The sequence below is a fragment of the Macrobrachium rosenbergii genome, chromosome 19 (assembly GCF_040412425.1).
Source record: "Macrobrachium rosenbergii isolate ZJJX-2024 chromosome 19, ASM4041242v1, whole genome shotgun sequence".
Classification (NCBI taxonomy): Eukaryota; Metazoa; Arthropoda; class Malacostraca; order Decapoda; family Palaemonidae; genus Macrobrachium; species Macrobrachium rosenbergii.
Window position 1 is genome coordinate 24787056 of NC_089759.1, and position 20642 is coordinate 24807697.

General features: G+C 34.5%; 1 protein-coding gene across 10 annotated transcripts in view; it reads right to left on the reverse strand.

The window, feature by feature from the left end:
• Positions 1 to 73: 73 nt before the first annotated feature.
• Positions 74 to 20642, reverse strand: part of bbc (choline/ethanolaminephosphotransferase 1 bbc) — a 72469-nt gene continuing 51900 nt past the window's right edge. For all 10 annotated transcript variants that reach the window (XM_067121308.1, XM_067121306.1, XM_067121305.1 and 7 more), the window contains 3 exons: positions 12857 to 13015; positions 7074 to 7199; positions 74 to 5422 (listed from right to left, as the gene is read on the reverse strand). In XM_067121308.1, coding sequence (XP_066977409.1) covers positions 5234 to 5422; positions 7074 to 7199; positions 12857 to 13015 — 474 coding nt within the window. In that variant the 3' untranslated portion in view covers positions 74 to 5233. The remainder of the gene's footprint in view (positions 5423 to 7073; positions 7200 to 12856; positions 13016 to 20642) is intronic.

Below are 20642 nucleotides of genomic sequence, written 5' to 3' on the forward strand. Positions count from 1 at the left end.
AACAAAATATAAACAAAGTGTAAAAAATCAATGTCAACATAAGAAAAAACAAACATGGGAAAGAATAACAAAATTATACTATCAATAATATATTAATGATTCAGCAAAATATGGATCTACTCTTGTATTTTGTTCTATGGTGTACACTGAGAATACAGAAAAATGTCAACAAGAAAAATAAATACACTACAACAGAACTAGTTTATGAAGTAAACAATTTACTAGTAAATTAACTGAAAAAGTCATGGATAATAGCGATGGAAACTGGGTTACAAACATCTTAAGTTTTCTTCCTTGTTGTAGATGGGCGGTTTATCAAAGAACAAATTATATCTTACATCAGTCCTCAAAACAAGATGACTTAACATTAACCGTAAACAAGCAAAAGAAACTTTACATGTCATGAACCTCTCCCTAATTGCAATTATTTTTAACACATACTTCAAAAAATAAAAAAGTTCAAACACTTCTCTACTTATAATGTGAGTAGATAATGTACACAATATTTTTCTCAATTATTACAGTTTACATGCCTTGAACCCCAATTATTATGACATCTCATGCAATGCAATAATTAAAAGAGCTTATAACAGTAGGAATTACAATATATACACAAAATCCTACATTTTTAAGTGGGGAAAATATTCATAATTGTGTTAATAGCATGACAACAAGATTTTTCAATATTGAATATAGAAAAGGAGAGTATGAGCTAGTTTACCTCTTGTATTGTATCTATGCTTTATTTCCCAAATGGGATCTTTCTACTATGTAAGTTTTTGATAATACAGTAGTTATGCATCAGAAACAATTTAAAACAAGTTTTGAAACGAACTTTACTGTAGTCAAAAAAGATCAATGAAAATGTTGCATCTTACTTATCCCTGATAAAAATGCACCAGCAAGTAAAAAGTATAATTTCCATTATAACATGAAAGATATCAAATCTGAATAATGATGGAAATGGTAAGATCCACATATGAATAAAAAAATTTACTACCCACATAGCCAATGAAAAAGAATGGTTTCAAAAACCATGAAAACAAAACTCAACAGTGCTCAATATACACTTCAATAAAAGTTTATAATCGGACAAATTAAGGATAACTGTGCTTCTTACACTTTATAAAAAAAAAAAGGACTATTAAACTTCATGGCTTGATTTCTTCTCCTCTGGCATTTTAGCTTACTGAACCTGCAATGTTGGTGAGCTGCTTTTGGCACTACTGCTGTTGTCATTATGAGATGTTACACTTTAAAACTAACTGTTTACTTGAACTGCAACTTCTTTAGGAAGCCTGAATCTTGTGAAGTTAGAAAGCAAGGAAAACCTATGAAATACTTAACAATCTAAACCATCATAACATTTTGCAACAACTCAGGATTATCTTTGTAACCACTGCAATAGTTTACAACTAACAAACAGTACTTGAAATTATAAAGCAAGAAAGTGAACAGTCAGAGATAAGCCTATAAGATGCATTAAGCCAAAATAAGAAAATACAAGTCAATATTGTTGGTCTGTATTTTCTAATAGAACTAAATAGAGCTGTATATGATGCTTATGGTCATGCAAGAGAAATATACCTAGTTTCCATATTCATTCTACAAGAGCAATCAATGGTAAGTAATTATAGTTGTGGTCGATGAGTTTGAAAGTTATATCATCATGCCCTGGGAAACCTAACATTAAGAAATTAGACACACTGTTGACCGTTAAGCTGCCAGGCCTCAGTAACGAAATCTTCAGACTCACTGGCCATGGTTACTTACCAAGATAATGCGGTTTTATACTGGAATACTGTATAAGAATTTCCATAATCATCCAAGCAATTAGACGTGAAATATGCAACTAGGAAAAGTGTACTTAAAATCAATTACTTTTCTTGAAGTACCCAACAGCTCTTAAAATAAACTATTAAAATGCCTTAGAAGCATGTAACATACCCTGCTTTTGGTTAATAAAGCAATTAAAAGAATGAACAACAGATATAAAGAGAAAACTTTCATGCAATTAAATAAAGACAAGAAAGTACTCCTAGGATGCAAAACCATGACATAGCACCATTCCTTCTCTAAACATAAAAACTTTTATTTTGGGAATCTCCAATCAGAACCAATGTACTGTAAACTACACTTTTGACCAATGTAAGGAACCCTTAACAATCAGTTACCAATATACAGTACAAAAATAATGTAGTTACACAATGGAAAAAATCACACAGTTACTTTGTAATCCTGAAAAAGCTTCAACAGATATTTCTACAAGTCAATAAATTAAAATAGATGTGTTTGTGGATTTCCCTATTTGACATACCAGCCCTAACTTCACTACTGTATTTTATATGTACCTCGTTAGTCCAAGTGGAATAATCAATATCAGATATTTAATTTAAATTCAACAAAACGACTCCTTTGTATTAAAAAAAAATCAATGGAAAACGTGAAAAGAAAAACTGATCAAAGCATAAATCCCTAATTAACCCACACAATTTATAAAACACCACTGACAAAGCTGTCCTATTTGTGATTTTTTAAAATGCGATAATTTTTACCATTTCTGTCTTACTAATTTTCTATAATCATGCTGACATACTGAATGATGAATGCGAGAAAAGTTTTTGAGCAAAATTATTAAGTAAATACCACTGAAAAATACAACCAATCTGAACACACTGGTCAATCACAATAAAATTATGGTACTTTTGGAGGTCCCAGTCCATTTCCCTGTTTAAGATGTTGAATGATTATTAATTAAACAAAATGCCTTGACCAATTAAAGCAATTTGACAATCTAACAAGGGTACTCAAAATACGAAAGTTCAACATTACAATGCAATTTACTTGGCAAACAAGATTTCTTTATATAATAAGACATGAGAATCAATTAGTCAATGATGTAACTTGCATCACAAATGAACTAGAACAAAATCCTAATTTTCAAACCAATCAATACTGCTATGAAAATTCTAAACTTGCACCATACAATTAATTTCTTTTTACTAGCCACATAAATCCAGTCACCAAAATACAATACACAATCTTCAGCACTCAAGACACAGTGATAACAAATACCAATGTCCATGCAACACAAAATCATATTCAGAGAAAAAATCCAAGCACTTCAAAAATGTTATTAATCAATACCGAAAAAAGTTTCTAATCATTTATACAACATGTGAGACATAAATGCCTGACTGCTGACTCACCTTCAAAGGGAAATATATTCATTCAACCAGCAATCAATGCCTAACCTTCCCCAAAAAGAGTAAAACACATAGTAGTACCTATATCAGGGCTGTAAAACCATGAAACTAAATATATAATAATATATTTAAGTCACCTGTAACTCTTCACCTGTCACAATATCTATCAGGACGAAGAATTGTTTGATTTATTCTTTATGTCATTTTAAAGCATTTCATTATCATGGAGAAAATATAACTAAGCTTGAGTGTATAGTCACAGGAAGTTAATTTACAGTCCTCCCAATCAATTCACTGCAAAACGCAAGTGCTAACAATGTAACCCACTTCTTTCAACTGAGAAAATGAGTTAACTCCCTTTTCAAGAAAACAACACTACAGTACAAGGAGCTTCCTGATTAAATGTATGTAGATAAAAATAAGAGTCATCACAGCTATCAACTTGTAGTCAGAGCTCCTAAAGTCTCTTGTAACATAACATACAGAAGCCCCTGTTACATATACTTAAGCGAGAATATTAATAAGCCTGAGAAGAATATTTTTAAACACCAGAGTAATATATACTTTTAAGAGCACAAGAAGAGTCATCTGGTGTGACTTACATACACATCATCGAAAAGAGATGAAAGCAGATTTTCTGTGTGGAAAGATTAAGAATCTAAGACTATCATATATACCATTTAGGACATCTTATTTGATAATCCTTTTATGCAAAGTATCACCACTAAAAATAGGTTTGAGAGGTTGTTGGTAATGATGAAATAGATTGTCTTCAAGTGTATGTACATTACAAATATTAAGCTCAGTTTGTACAGAGTACAATAATATATTTAACATTATATGGACTTGAAGATGTCAAGAAAACTAAGCTATACCAGGGTATTCAACTACCTTCATTACTTGTGCTGGCATGTAACAAGAGACTTATTGAAAAGTTGTTTTATGAAAGGTCTACAAATAATGAGTTTTCCCACCAGAATACTTACTTTTGCCTCCAAAAATGAACTAAGCCACTTTCAAAAGTTAGCTCCTGAGATAAAAACACCTTTTTTTACTTACACCTCTCATCAGAGTGAACTGTTAAGAATTTAGCTTTGATGATTTGTATAGAAAAATTTCTGAATAATAACATTATGGTATAAATAGTACAGTAATAAAATAAAGGTAACACCAAAGATTGCATACTATTGTGTAAACTTCAAAAAGATCATCACAGCATATAAAATGCAAATATTTATAAAGGGAGCTCATACCTGGGAATTTTCCTTGGAAAAGAAATTTCAAAATAAAGTGAAAACCTTCAATAAATGAAAAACTGCTACATTTCCACATGTCCAAATTTTCATTTTTAGTGTGCCTCCTTGTCAAATTTTCATTTTTAGTGTGCCTCCTTGTCCAGGACTAGGTTTTATTTCAGGGACTATTACATTCTATAGCAGTGCTAACCATAAACCTAAGTACGTGTAATCCAAGAAATTATTGGTGCACTATCCATATTCATCAGAAAATTATGCAAAACTATATTTTTCTCTTCTATAAAAATAAATAAATGAAAAAGAGAAAAAACAGTGCAATTCTTCTACTAAAGGGTTACTCAGGGGTGTTGTCCAGCAGAATCATCCCCAACTCCACAAAGAACACTAAAAACGCAAAAGAAAATGTTACACAGACACTTACCAACATAAAATATTGAATAAAAATCCAAACAATAATTGCCCTAAATAACAAATTACTAACTACAAAAAGACTGGAATATTCTAGTCACAATATCTTCAATGCCAATAGAGCTACTCTGATCTACCTTGCATAATTGCAGTTCATAAATCATATACAGTACTGCAATGAAATGGTGCATACAAGTTACATTTTCATCTTGGTGGAAAACATCACTTTAACATAAATTTACAAATCCTGGAAAACTGACATAAAAAGACTTGAATACCCCAATCTTACATTCTGTGACATTACTTATATACAGTATATATTCATATATAACTTCTGTTTATCTACAGCTATGCCTATTTTCTTTAATTACTTTTAACCTTTGCCTTGCTGCGAGTCATATACTTTGAACTACCATTTTTTTCAAAGGCAGCAGAGCTTGTACTACTTGCTGGACGCTTTGGAACAATGGTGAAGAGTGAAATATTTAAATGATGACAAATTTCCAGGCACACCTCCTGGCAATATTTTATAAGGTCGTAAATAACATAAATCTGAAAGAAAAAGAAAAATAACAAATTACTTTTCTGAAAGAAAGATATTCAATCACATTAATATAAAACAACTGAACAATTTTTTACACTTCCCTGATTAATTAATGTAACCAAGCATTTCATTTTAGGGCACTAAGTAATGAGAATTGGAATCTCATACATTTTCAGTTTCAGGCTATTACAGCGATACCTCAGTATTTGTTGTTAATTGGTTTTAGAAGGCACAACTAGTGCCAAAAACGAATATCAAACAAATTTTTCCTTTAAAGTATAATGTAAAATGAATTCATTCAAATCAGACCACCCCAGAAAATGCTATTTTATGAGACATTTTTCACAATAGTGGGTTTGTAATTTATTTTTACAACATAATTGTAAATAAAGAAAAAATAAACAAAAATACTGTATAAGGTAACTTTATTTTACCTTTTGTTTTTTCACAAAAGATGGCCTCAGTAACACTACCATCCACTATTTTTCATATATCGAGATCAACAACAATTTTCCTACTTCCTTGAGTGTTTAAGACATCTATTTTGTCAGTTTTGATTCCTTTAACAACATCGGCAGCCATAATTGCTACTTTTTTTTTTACAATGATCATATTTCTTGGCATGCAGTACCCTGCAGAAAGCAGCACTCTCTCTCTTTCTCTCTGTATTATATTATGCTTTGCTCCTCACTAAATTCCTCTTCTGCTTGCTATTATCACTACAGGTTTACACTCCCTTACCTGACATTCTAAAAACAACTTTTTTTTTTGTGGAGGACAGATCATCATTAGTTAAAGTTTTAAGGTCAACAAAATTTGATGACTATATTCAGTCTCACTTAATGTGAAAATTCATATTTTTACCAAATATATTTTTGTGCTGTGCAACTTCCCGAAAAAATTTTTAATCATATTTTAGAAGGATGCATCATACTCAACCTACCAAATGTGAGTGAACTGTTGACCCCAGTTAGGCTGTTACACCGACAGTAAACATTTGCAAAAGTCAAATAGTACATTTATATTTAAAGTAATGTTAACTTTAATAAAACTGATGTTTTACTGCTATATCGTATGCAATATTGTCATATTGCATTATAAAATATAAAAAGTGCGATCAATATGTCATTTGTATTCTGGTAATGTTTACATTCTCAATACATCAGCTGATTGCATCGTACCAATACCATCATCACCATTAGTGTTAAATAAAGTGTAATTCAGAGATATATCTTTTGTAAATTATCAAAGCTGGGATAAAAATGTAGCTTACCTTTATTTAAATGCAGTAAACTTTAAACTAAGTAAAGGTGCGATTTTGTAAGTTCTAGACGTTGCTTTCGCCTACTCAAAAACGTTTTGCACCACTCATTTTTTTTAACCACAGCTTACATTCAGTGTTATACTTTCTGAAGACCTTTTCTTATATTTTTACTAATGAAAGTCACCACTGAGAATTGGCAAATTTTTAATGTCAATAACTGTAATGTAACTCTTAATAAATGCATGAAAGTTACAGTAACTAACCTTTTTATTACCTAACCCTTGAAAAACATAAAAAAGGTTACACATGTAAAATGACACTGTATATCAAAGGTAGAACATTTATTAATTGATGGAATTTATAACAACAAAAACTGTGGATAAAATTATACTTACACAAACTATGTAGAGTAAATAATTTTCATTGATTGGACAATTAACATATTGGTTTAGGAAGAGCAAAGCTGGGCCTAGTAATGAAGCGTCACTGTAAGCCATTTCACTTTTAGTCATGTGGGCGACCTGTGAATGAAGAAATTATAGCATTTACTCAGTGAGACCTGGCATACTTACAGTACAATATATCTTAAAATTTGAAATAGTCCTATTTGATTATTTTTACCCCTCCACACTGAAAAAAATATAAATAAATAAATACAAAAGTACTACTGTAGCTCAAATGCATCCACTTGAAACCTTGTTGTGACATGACCACTCGAGTGGTAGTAAAATGAACCACCTGGGACATACAGTAGGTCTACAATGAATGATGACAATGAAATCATCTTGAAAATATTTATTTTACATTTATTATAGGAATATTTGGATTGTCATAAAAAATGTTTTCTGTGTTATATTTCTTAACCACTTACAAAAAAATATTCACCTATGCAGTTACACTTTTGTTAATGCCAAGCTTTTGATCCTAAGCCTAGATTTGTTAGTTTTCTTTACTTGCTAAAAATACATTACAACTAGCAATCACATTTCTATATTAACAATTTCTGACCTGAGAGTAGATGAAGTTATCTACATATTCTTGTACTTGAAGTTAACTTATGAATGAATCAACTATATGCCAAAACCAAACAGGAGAACTTTCAAGAAAATAACATTCTTTGCTAGTTAAAAAAATGTCCTTTGGGTTATTACTAATAAATATTTGAATTAACAACTATCTTCTTGATATAATTTAAACAATCATTATCTTTTATCTTCAAAGAAGAACATACAATCTCTAAAATAAATCCTTTAGTAAAGCAGCCTAAAACTTTAAAATTCAAAGAAAACTTTTTGTAAGTCTTATTCCTATTTTAAAAATTTTGTTATAACCATTATGCTTACTAGGTCTACTGATATATGTTGTACAAGTAGTTATGAAGACCACTTTCAGTAGCAAGTTAAGTGCACTGGCATTAAAGAGATTGCTACCCTTATCACACTGTGCTTTGAGCTAAGCAATGTAAAAAAAATTAATTCATGTCACAGAGATTACAAATTATACCAGTGCATTAAAGAGATCACATTCATATACACATAAGGAAATAGTGTTAGCTGTGAACTTGCAAACTTATCAACATGTGTGACACTGGAAATAAAACAAAAGTTTAACACTACTTGGCATCCGTTACACCAAGTCTGAGATTCTGGATAATACAGAATCATGCCACACTAGATTTGAGCATGAGTGTACAGTAAAAGGAATGAAAGGGTTTGCAGCTAGGGGCCAAAGGGACACTGCAATGATCCTTAAGTAATGCCTACAGTGTACCACATGGGGTGCACTGATAGCACTACCCCCTATGGGAGATTCCTCTGGTTGATCTGCTTGAAACCTTGCTGAACAGCAAAACTGGCAATTTGCTATTCCACTTTACCAGACCCAGCATCATGACACCATTCAGTCTTGCCTGGTGAAGGTGTATAAGTTGATGAACTCAGGATAATCAACACAGCTCCCTTTTTGGCTGCACAGAAAATGGCTCACAGGTCTGGAAATGTTAGTCACAGAAAAGAGATGTTATACAGAGGTCACTGCAATAGCAATGACAATTGTTGCATAAGATCAACACCTAATATCTTTACCAAGGGAAATGGGCCAAAATGACAAAATTTTAATTAATTTGTATTTTTCCAGACATAAAAACCTGAGGTCTTTACGTATGGATAACTTTCCGCGAAGCTGGAAAGACAGGCGTTAAACTTTTGCAAGGCAGTTAAGCTAACAGTTACCTATGGTAAGGGCGGAAGTACCGCCCACCCAACCAGTATGCATTCAATCTCTTCAGTTTACCTTTTGGCCCAGGTCAAAGAATGAGGGGTGGTAAGAGGTGGGCCTTTTATGTAAAGACCTCTGGTTTGTATGTTAGGAAAAATACAAATTAATTAAAAATTTGTCATTTGCTCCTACATGAATACAAACCCTTGGTCTTTACATATGGAGACTTACTATTGGAGGGAGGATTCCAAGTAATTCTCTGAACTGACTGGCAGTTCGGCTCACCTGGTATTCTCTTCCTGGTCACGAAAAAGCAAAGGAAGGATACCATACCTCTGATCTACTGAACAAAGGATGTTCAACTGACAGACTTCTGGGCAGCTTGAATAAAAGGGAAGTATGAAAACCCTTGATTTGAAAAGGTACGGATGAACCCACAATATCAAAGACTATGTAGCTAAACATAACCAACTGGCTTGCCAATAGTCAGTCCTTCTCTCACCTTGCTAGAGAGAAGGTAGGAAATGCATCTATTAATCCAAACAAAACTGGATTATACACAGGATACTCAGTCATCCAGATCACCTGCATGAACGCCAGTCCAGCTCGTGACAGCTTATTCGCTCTTCCTCTGTCCACTGGAAACGGATGGAAAACAGGAGGAAGGTAGGAGGCCAGTTCCTCACCCCCCTTCTCCCTGCAGCCACACACATTAGGTGAGATGCAACCTGTCCTTAAGAGTTGGGTAAACTAAGTGACTTATTGAGCATCCACCAAGGATCCAAGGAAAAGGAGTCCAAGGACCCATGGGCAATAACCCAAGGTAGAAGGATAAGAATGTGAACTGCACAATTATATTCTATCCTAGTACCAGATTGACAGGTTCTTCCTGAATGCCATAGGTCAATGGATGACTGTGGCCCCTAGAGATGGTACCTCAAACGTACTGATGACCACCAGGAAATTGCAGGGTACGTTCGCAAAGTCATAGCCCTAGGCAGAGAAATGATCCCTTTGCCTATGACCAACACTCCAAGGTAAGAGGATATGAATGTGAATTTCACATATACATTCTATCCTGGGACTCGAACTACATGTCCTTTCTGAATGTGACTGACATATAGATGACTTTGCCTTCTAGAGATCCTACCCGAAACATACTGATGTCCAGCAGGAAGTTTCACGGTACGCTCGGTTGATCAGTTCCAAAGCTAGAGAAAGGATCCCCTTGCCATCATTTCTTGACAAACTTGAAGCTAACAAACTAGTTGTTAGCTTTGAGTTGAAAGACTAGATTACGGGGTTAACACATAAGTCACACTGTCTTTGGTGCCACAGGACCATCAAAGGGAAACGATCAGTCCAACTGAGCACCTTCAAATATGCAGAATAAGCAGATCAGAACAGAGCCAATAACAGGAAATCGAGGGAAGAAAGAGTATGATCAGTCTTCTTTCCAGGCTGAGCAAGAACCAGAAGTCAAGATTAACCGTCCTATCCTTTGACTTCATCGAAAAAGTGCTGAATTTCATCCATCTCCCTTTTGATTCCTTGTTGGTCATCGTACCGAAAGTACTTCTGTCAGTCCGAGTACTACCACTATCGCAGACCTGACATGACAGGACACAAGGTCCTTTGGAGACCATGTTAGTATCGTGGTGTTGTTATCATACTGAGGACTGTAAACAGCAATTACTGCCTACATCTCCCACTCCTTGCCGGAGTAATGTAACAGCACGAGGACCAAGGAAAGGGGCACCAGACGCCCTTTCTTGACTGAAAATAAGTTTTTAAAACTTAGTCTCCAGATCAGTTGATAGATATATCTGTTCAGGCAAGAAACTAAGGTATCTATTAATACGTGTCTGATATTATTCCTTTCCCCTTTAGCTAGAGAGAGGAAGGGTATGCTGCTGAAAGATACATTTGTGTACAAAACAAACGTTATATCAGTTGGAATACTTCAGTCACGTGTATTCTATATGTCCAACATCTGATAGGTCTTCTTACCTATCTCAGTGGAGAACAAAGCAACTAGAAAAGAAATAGAACAGTGTCTCAATCAATTCCACTGTCCTTGTCAGTAAGATCTCATCGATACTGGAAGGGAAACAATCCAAAATTGTATATGCAAAGAATCTGTGGGATCTGGCATCCGATATGTAGCTGAGGTAGAAGCGGGTCAGAGACCTTGCTAGAACCTCATTATGTATCCAGTCTTTTTTCCAGCCCAGGATAAAACATAAGAGGGGTGGCTAGAGGTGGGCAGTTAGCATTAAGACCTCAAGTTTGTTAGCTATGAAAAACACACATTAATAAAAAATTTGTCATTTGTTCATGTGTGGAACAAACCTTCGGTCTTAACATTAGGATAGACTCATACTTGGAGAGAGGTATGAGAACCCTGAACCGACTAAAGGTTTGGCACGCCTGATCACTCTTCCTGGAAATTAGGGGTCTAAGGAAGAGGACCTAAGCCTCTGAGTTGTTGGATATGTGGGTATCTAACACCCAGTCCACTAGGTAAAAATACAATGTAACATGTTAGATTCATTGCATATATGGATGTCAAAGAGAACTATGTCTGTTCAAGCAACAAACCATGTCAGCCACGTGCAATGGGTTGTCACCATTTCTCACTTCCCTGGCTGGAGAGAGAAGTAAAGGCTACTGAGAAGCATACTTGTATGCTGTATGGAACATATAAATGCTGTAACAGCATGGCTGCAACACTCACCTGCATCAAGCCAGTTCCAGCACATGATGTGTCTATTCTTCAAAACTGTCTGTAGGTAGAGAAGAAAGAAAAAAGGGAAAGAAAAGAGACCAGCCACCTCACTCACTACCTCTTCCACACTATCATCTTAGGCAAGATACCAACTATTCCGCCAGGGGCACTGGATGAGTTACACAATTTGTTGAGCAGCAACCAATGGACCCAAAGAAAAAAAGTGTTCAAGGACCTGTGGGCAAAGTCCTTCAGGTAGAAGGAAGTGAAAATGGTCTGACAAAGCTAAGAACCAGCATTCAAAATCCTATGAACAGATAAGTTCTTCTTAAATGCCAGAGAGGAACTTATTCCTCTGATCTAATGTAGGCTAGGCTAAGTATGCCACCAAACCTAATCCCACCAAGTTCTTGAGGAACAGGTGATATTTCCTCATCTGTCCTTAGTCAAGAAAATCCAGAGGTGTTCTCGAATCCTTTCTTGAGCTTAGAAGAGCTCCAACAGCAGCAGGAGTGATCACAGGTGGGGATTTAAACTTCAGAATTATTTTATGAATATTACTGAACTCACGAATGAGATCAATATCAATAACCACTTCAGAGAGAGAGAGAGAGAGAGAGAGAGAGAGAGAGAGAGAGAGAGAGAGAGAGAGAGAGAGAGAGAGAGAGAGAACATCTCACATGAAGGGCTCCCATCATTCCCTGCTCCTGAAAAGTCATGTCCTCGGGATTGTGAAGAGTTATGTCCATGGAAGCGTTAAGAGTCACATCCTTGGACAGACTTGAAAAGTCATGACCACGGACGAGGGCAACTGGACGTGCATCAGCTCTCGAACATTGGTTGTTACCTACATGATCGAAAGGTACTGCACAGACGTGCTGCTGATGACTGGCTTTCCAGGCCAGTGGTACATGAGCAAAGCATGTACAGAGGGGCCTTTCTCCTTTCAAGATCTATAAAGCTGATGTGGCTGGAAGCCATCTGCAGAGTAGGGCTATTAATGATTAATGGGATCATAAGAACAAATAGAGGGCTTTGCAGTCACAGAATTACACTGGGTAATCACACACCTGACTGGCCTGTGAGAATATATGCTTGATTAATACCGAACAAAGTTTAATTAATATAGTAACTGGAATCAATACCTTCCTATTGTTTCAGTATTTTTTAACCATATAATAAGAAGGAGAATGATTATCCATTTAGCAAAACTAAGTGCTGAACACCACTTACCACAAGCCTGTTGGTAACCCTTGCTGACACACAGCCAAATGTCAATAGGTATATTGTTGGATTTTGTAAATATATGTCATACGGGCTCTTCCATGCTATGAGGACTGAAGGAACTAAAATGAAGAGCAAGGGCACCACTGGAGAGAGAACACTTGTACCCTAGAAATAGGAAAACAATTATCAGTTTTGTACTACCTCATTAAAAGGAGGTCATTCACTACTACTGGTTAAAACATTTCAAATCTATCATCAATATTGAAATAGCAACAATGAAAAATTTCTGAATCAAGGTGTCTGATAATGACAAAAAACATGAACAACCTGAACATTACTTTCATAAAAATGCTCTATATCTTTTTTATAAAAAAATACTTGAAAATATCTAAAACTTCCATCAACATTCTAAATATTCCTTGAACTTCAAACCCTCAATTTTCATGAGCTACACTGAACAGACCATCAAAATTGGATGTTACACTGGTTACTGGCAGCATAAGCAAAGTTACTCCGTTGAGGAAAGGAAACTTCTGACTACTCATCAGCAACAAGAGTATATACAATATGCTAGGACACAAACTTTTAAAATATTTTAGAGAGTCTTTACATAAAAAAATCAATTATTTAACCTATCTTATAAGTTTGCTTAAATGATTTGATTGAAGCATTTTTCCTGTTATTTGTGGCTGTTGGGTTATCTTAGGTTCAACATTTAACTGCCTTACTGCGGGTGGTAAACATACCATCTTTGCTATTGTAAGAACTTTAATAACACCACTGATTCTTATTTCTAAACTCGCTGGTCTTGCCAAGATAATTTTTTTAAATGAAGTTAGGTTGAAAAATTAAAGACAAATCTATGCAGCTCAGGCAGGTGGGGCATAACAAAGGGTCTTTACCATCTACACTTTGCCACTCAAAGATCACCATAACCAGCATCTCCCTTCGAGGGTGGTGTGATATAAACTTGTTCTCACAGCCTCCATATTATGACCTCCCACAGTCAAGTTCAGGTTCAAGTTTCTTTGCTTGAAGGTGCATGCAAGCACAATTTTAATATTTTATATTTTTTTTTACAAGTGGACCTACTCATACAAGACAAGTAGTATGAGAGGATTAAGATGACAAGTCCTATCCCTTGGGAGGTTGCATACCATCTCAAATTTATGAGGGAGTAACCTTCATTCTGCATACTTATACATGTCTGGTGGGTCGAGAGGCTGGCCCAGGAGAGACAACACCAAGTCTAACTGTGAAGTTCATTACTTGTGGACTATCATTGTTAAACACAGAAAACTACATACATGGTCAAACACTGCAATCTATTAAATATCACTTTTATTTATCATTAATTAAATTTTTCATTCTTATTGATAAATTTAAATATATAATTTCCCACATGAAACTATAAATCTTATACACTATATACTGCATATCTTTCTTCCTTTCTTTACTTTTTATTGCCTTACATATGGAAATTCTCTCCGGCGGAAGTTTGCTACAAAAGTTCCCAAATTCATGGCATTTTGGCCTTCCAAGAAAAAGAAGAAGCAGAAGAAAATGTTATAGTAACTTCAATTATGAGATTTTTTATGAATAACAGTAATAATGATGATAATAACTTTACTTGACAATCTACAAAGAAAATAGCCTATCATGTACTGATAAGAGGTATCTGAAAAAGTGCTTGCAGACAAACCTAATCTTAATAAGAAAAGAAACCCCGGCAGTGTCTCTGACAGATGTAGCTATACAGTAAGACATAAGAGGAAGAGATGAAATGAACTGTACCAAATTTTAAATATGCGAATAGGGAGACTTTAGCAAAGTGAAGTATAAATACAGTAAACACCCCGTATTCGCGGGGGATGCATACCACACCCCCCGAGAATAGCTAAAATCCGTGAATACTTAGAACCTTTCTAAAAACACTTAGAACTGCCTATTTTGATAGTTCAAACAAACAAAAAAACTAAAAATGCTTATACAGGTATTATCCTACTCACGATGGGGTTAGGTTCAAAAAACCCCATTGTTTGTTGGAAAAAAACGTATCACGAACATAGCCTAGCCTACACTAGGGTACTCAGTACCACCGTGTTTACATATATGGTAGCCTAGCCTACACTATAAAGTACTCTATACATACACGGTATAGTAATCATTAATCTCAGCTAATTCTGGAGGTTCATGAAGAGTGACTTATGATAATTCAATACAAAGAGAAACTGAATAACAAACAAGAGTTAGCTTAGCCTACAATATGGTATATAGTATACATATACGGTAGCCTAGCCTGCATTATATTGTACTCTATATTCACATATCGTATTATACAAACATCAACACAATGAATATGCATCTTTTCCATGGATCTTTTAAAATGTTATGCTTTAATTCACTGTATCCAATAATATTGTATATAGTCTTACATTGCTTTTGAATTATAAATTGTGATCGCAGCGATCAATGTTTTGGTTTGGAAATGGATTACATGGTAAGTTTATTTCGCCGTATTTAACTCAGTTCAGGGCGCTTTTCTTGCTTCTAGTCGGCATAAATGAATCTCTAGCTACTTTATTTATATGGGGCAAGGTTATTTTTCATTATACGAAGTGTTTTTAAGTCGAAATATAACTTAAATATGTCTTGTTGTGAAATTGATTTAGCTATTTTTTTCATTAATAGATGACAGCCGTTTGTTTTGTGTAAAAAAAAATCAAGATTTCACTCACTATTTTCACTTGATTTTTATCATTTATCGGCATAAAACCAGCAGTAATATGTGTTCTTTCAGGCCCAGTAGTTTTGATTAAAATACTCTCTCCAATTTTAATTACGGTCGAGTTTCATCCACGTTGTCGATGCATGATAATTTATAGTTATTAGCAGCTTGAACATTGTTTTCTCAGCTTCAGCTACAACTTGCTGCTTAAATTTAGCAGTATATTTCCTTGCCGGCCTTTTATCCATGCTAAATAAGGGTACAATGTAAAAATACGGTAATTGTTTACTACCATACGATGGTTGAAATGCAAGCAAAACAGCTGTTGTTATCCGAGTCGGTTATAAGCAGAACAACAGTTTCTCATTTGGTTGTTTATGGCTGTACGCATTTACAAAAGAGTATAACATTACTAATAATGCTTTTATCATTCTCTTTTACTTTTTTAACTAGAAGATGGGATAAAGAGATGGAGGAAAAGAAGTTGGTCTATTGTAATTTGGTCTCTCTCACTGCCTGATTGTACGCTGCTGCCTGCGCCTGCGCGAAATTTAAAAATATTTTATGAGTATTGTCGTATCTGTATTAATTGCTTGCCTCATCGCAAAACTGAATTATAACTCGAGCACTACCTGGGTGCCTGAGTATTTTAATAGTTTTATCACAAAAAGTACATTTAGTCATGAAAATTATATGAAAATACAGTAATCAGTGAATATTTCTCAGTGAAAAATACCGTGAATGGGCGGATTTTCAGCGAATAATGAGTATATAGTTCCATAGAGAAATCTGCGAATAGGTGAGTCCGCGAATCGTGAGTCCGCAAATACGGGGGGTTTACTGTAGTACCTGAGATTCTGGGAGCACTAGGAGTACTCCTTGATAACCTCAGGATGAACCTGGATAAGACTGGATGCACAAACCTTGAACCAAGCTTGCTCCAGAAGAGTGTATTACTGGGCACAACAAGGATAACTGAAGCAGCATTTTCTTCTGAGTGAAACATGAAAATGCTGCACGGGTATAAATTTTACACATTCACTGTACGGTTTTAATTTTTTCTGACATTGGTTTATTACCTATTTAAATGAGCTGCCCTTCTGCTGGCATGAACACCATCCAAAAATTGAAGTACCATGAGTCTGCTATTCCTAGTATTGCCTAAAGTATCCCCACCTTTCTACAAGCACTGAGGGATTAATATTTACCTTAAAAAACTATAACAAACCACCATTTCACATGGTTACATCATCATGAGTCTCATCAAAAAGGATGTTCCAAAATGATAATTGAAAAAGAACATGGTAAAGGTAAGATGTAAAACTGCAACTATAGAAAAAGCCTAAGGGAACGAATGAAAATTTTAAGGTAGAAATCAATCAAGTCAGTGCTAAAGGGACCTGCCATGACCTGATAGGAATTTAAAAGCACTTATGATAGTTCATGTAAGGTGCAGTTCTGTCTGGATGCCCAGGTAGATAAGATGAAGAAAATACATAAAAGAATTATTCACTGGAACAAATATATAAAAAATGAAAAATGACAATGGTCACTTAAAGAACAATCAAACCAAGACTGAAATGGAAACCAAAGCATTATCTTAGCAGAAGAGCTCATGTTGGTCTATCACAAAGTCAAACTGAAAAAGTAATTTACTAAGGGTAGACTTCAAACTGAAAAGGTAATTTATTAAGGGTAGACAAGTTGAAGAATCTTGCCAAAGTTACCATCAAGCCTATACTTCTGGTAACCAGTAACTGCTATCCAACATGTCAATTTTGGATGATCTGTTCATTGTCACAGGGCAAGATTACGGCACTTGTACGATAGTAAGGTGTTATGTATGACTTTAGTACAAAATACTGATACAATATTAAATATGATAAATTTAAACATCATTACGCGTATTCAAAAACTTCAAAACATTCAACTGGCATGCAAGCAGAAAATTCAACATTTAATTCAATACAGATAGCAAAGAATACACAGTCAAAATAGCAGTAACAAAAAGCTTGTTACATGAATACTGAAACAATCTAAAATATAGCATCTACAAGCATCATGAGGACTATTTACAAATGAGCTTACAACAAGGTGCAAACTTACACAAAACACACACACCACATGCAAAACATGCATATACCAAAATACAAAAGCATAAATAACTCAACCCAGCCTCTACTTTTAACATTAATCATCCATAAATCTCTTCTTCCTTACCTGATTCCAAATGGCATTTCAGATGGAATACTTTCTTCATGAATTTCCTTTGACAAAATTATTAGGGAATCTCATGCACAAAATACAAATCATTTTAGTTGTCATGGTGTTATTTGGTTTTAGGTTAGGATTTAAATATACTGCTTAACTAAAAAAATAAATAAATAAAAAAATGAATGCTCCAAACATACAAACCAATGTTTTACAAATATTTTCACAGAGGTCACTGTAAATTAGATACTGCCCAGAATTCAAATATCCTCATTAATGTTTCATGTAGATGCAGTCAGTCACTAACGTCACTTCTACCTAACCTGAATGAACTGTAAGACATTTATGCCTGACTTCATATAATCATCACAGACTGACAAGGGGTGAAGACTAATTAACTTGTTACTGTGATTCTCTAACAGATGTCAAGCGATTAGGTTTTATTAAACCCTGGAATGTAACATGCAAAGAATGTTCACGAATTCATATGAATGAATATTGAAAGTTGGACCATACGGTCCAGCACTGTGGTTAGAAAGGCCATTTAGCACCAAGATGTTAAAAAGAAGACATGAATGTTTATCATAATATTACCATTATTAAAAAACCACCCAGATATACTAATGCATATATATTATACATATTATTCACACTCATTTTTAAAAATAAATTATACATGAATGATTTAAATGTTGTTAAAAACTCAATGTCTTCCAAAAACCCATAAGGGGCCCAATTAAAACTTCACCCAATATTTCAGCAAAAGATTTCAATAGAAGGCCATACTTTTCCAGCTGCTCATGAATTAGGAACAGAATGCGCTCAACCAACAGTAGCCCATCACAATGAACACACGAGGTACATTGCTACTATCTAAAATGCACTTGAGGCAGAAAGAGAGGACTTAAGGTATTAACACAAGGCATAACAGAATAAATACTCCATGCATATAATAAGAAAAGGGATGAGGGATAAAAACATCCTTGATGTCACCATAAAAAATCAAACTACAGATCAGTTGATGGACATCATAAATTAGTTAACAAAGCAAATAAAGCTAGAAGCTGCTGGACTACCACTGCCTGACTTGAGATATACAATAAAGCAGTCAGTGACTGATACCAGAGGTTAAAAGTAGAGAAAATGTAATAAAATGCACTTGAACTATCACCTTCAATTGAAGAAAATAACAGTATTCCTGAAAATAATGTGGCAAAACCACACAGGACCATATTCTAAAAATACCAAGTCACATTCTGGATTGCAAGGCTTAGAATCTCAAAACTGGGTATAAACTAATATTAATGCAAAGGCTCAAGTGTTGGCATACCACTCACGGAGAGATGCATCAAGTGAAGGGGTGGAGTCCAGTTAGTGAACACAAAACTTAGCAATATGATTCATAACTTCAAGGGGTCCGCCGACTGCCAAATTTCAAGGAATTATCGAATATTAGTTATTAACAGTTTTCAACTGCTTCATGTCTAAATAAACATATCCTGAAGTGATAATGTTAAAAAAAATTTTTAAGACTAGTTTACTCACAATTTTGTTCATTGCTTGTATGACACTGTGAACCACAAAATGTAAAAAAGACTTGTAAAAAATGTATGTATGAATAATTCAGGATACCATCAAGTAAGTTATACACTTTTTGGACTGTTATATTTGTAAATAAACATATCTTGAAACGTTATTGCTAAAAAAAAATGTATAGATTGGTTCATGGGCAATTTTGTTCATTGCTTGTATCACACTGTGAACGAGAAATTGGGAAAACGTAAAAGTCTGTAAGAATAATACTGGATAGGCTCAAGTTTCAGCTATACTGTACACTTTTTTGGACTGTTTTACATGTTAATAAACATATCTCGAAAAGTCATTGCTAAAACAAATTTTTCGACTGGTTCATGGATGATTTTCTTCATTGCTTGTATGGCACTGTGAATGACAGATTGTAAAAAAAAATGCATGTAAAAGTGTTAACAAAATTTATTCAAAAATAATTGTCCTCTGCTAAAATATCCCATTCTCTCTGGTGGTAGCATCATGGAGAAAACGAGTTATAACGATATAGGGATAACTTGATCGAGAATTCCTGTGTGTTTCAGCTTTCTTGAGCGTCCAAAAATATTCTTCTTTTGCCGTTTCCTGAAAACTTACTTTTTTTTTAAACTAAAAGCTTAGATCTCCCATAAGACTTAAACAAGATGTGTTTATTCAGTGTTAGTTGTAGAATAAGAGGTAAAATTTGAAGCAAATCCCTTCAATAATAGGGTAGAAACAGTCATTTACTTTATAATGGGGCCTTATTAGTTGTAGAATAAGTTATAAAAATTTGAAGCAAATCTCTTTAATCATAAGGGAGCAACAAGCACTTACTTTATAATGGGACCTTATGGCGTTAGCATTCCCCTTAAGCAAAACCACTGAATCGTTTAATAAGGTATTTTTAATTATGAAATCAATGGGAGACATGGCTTCACAAAAATAAATGCATATCAAGACATTAATGACTCTGTGTATACATGTGAACAATGAGGAAAATGATAACATAAGACAACCTGAGAAACTTCATAAAGCACAAGAGAGTGGTGGTTAAAACCTCCATATCTACATGAGACTTGAAAATGAATGCTCAATTCCTAGTAACTCTCAGCCCAAGAGCAAGTGAGCTATTTAGTAAGCTATTAGGTTTGTGCCTACCATTTCCAAAACTGCAAAAATGGACAAAAGACGACAAAACTTTTTGTTAAGATGTTAAATGGCTACAAACAAAGAAGGACTTAATTCAAATTTGTCCCAGTAAGCTCTCTGACCTGAACATCTAGAGACCTGACCATTCACCTTATG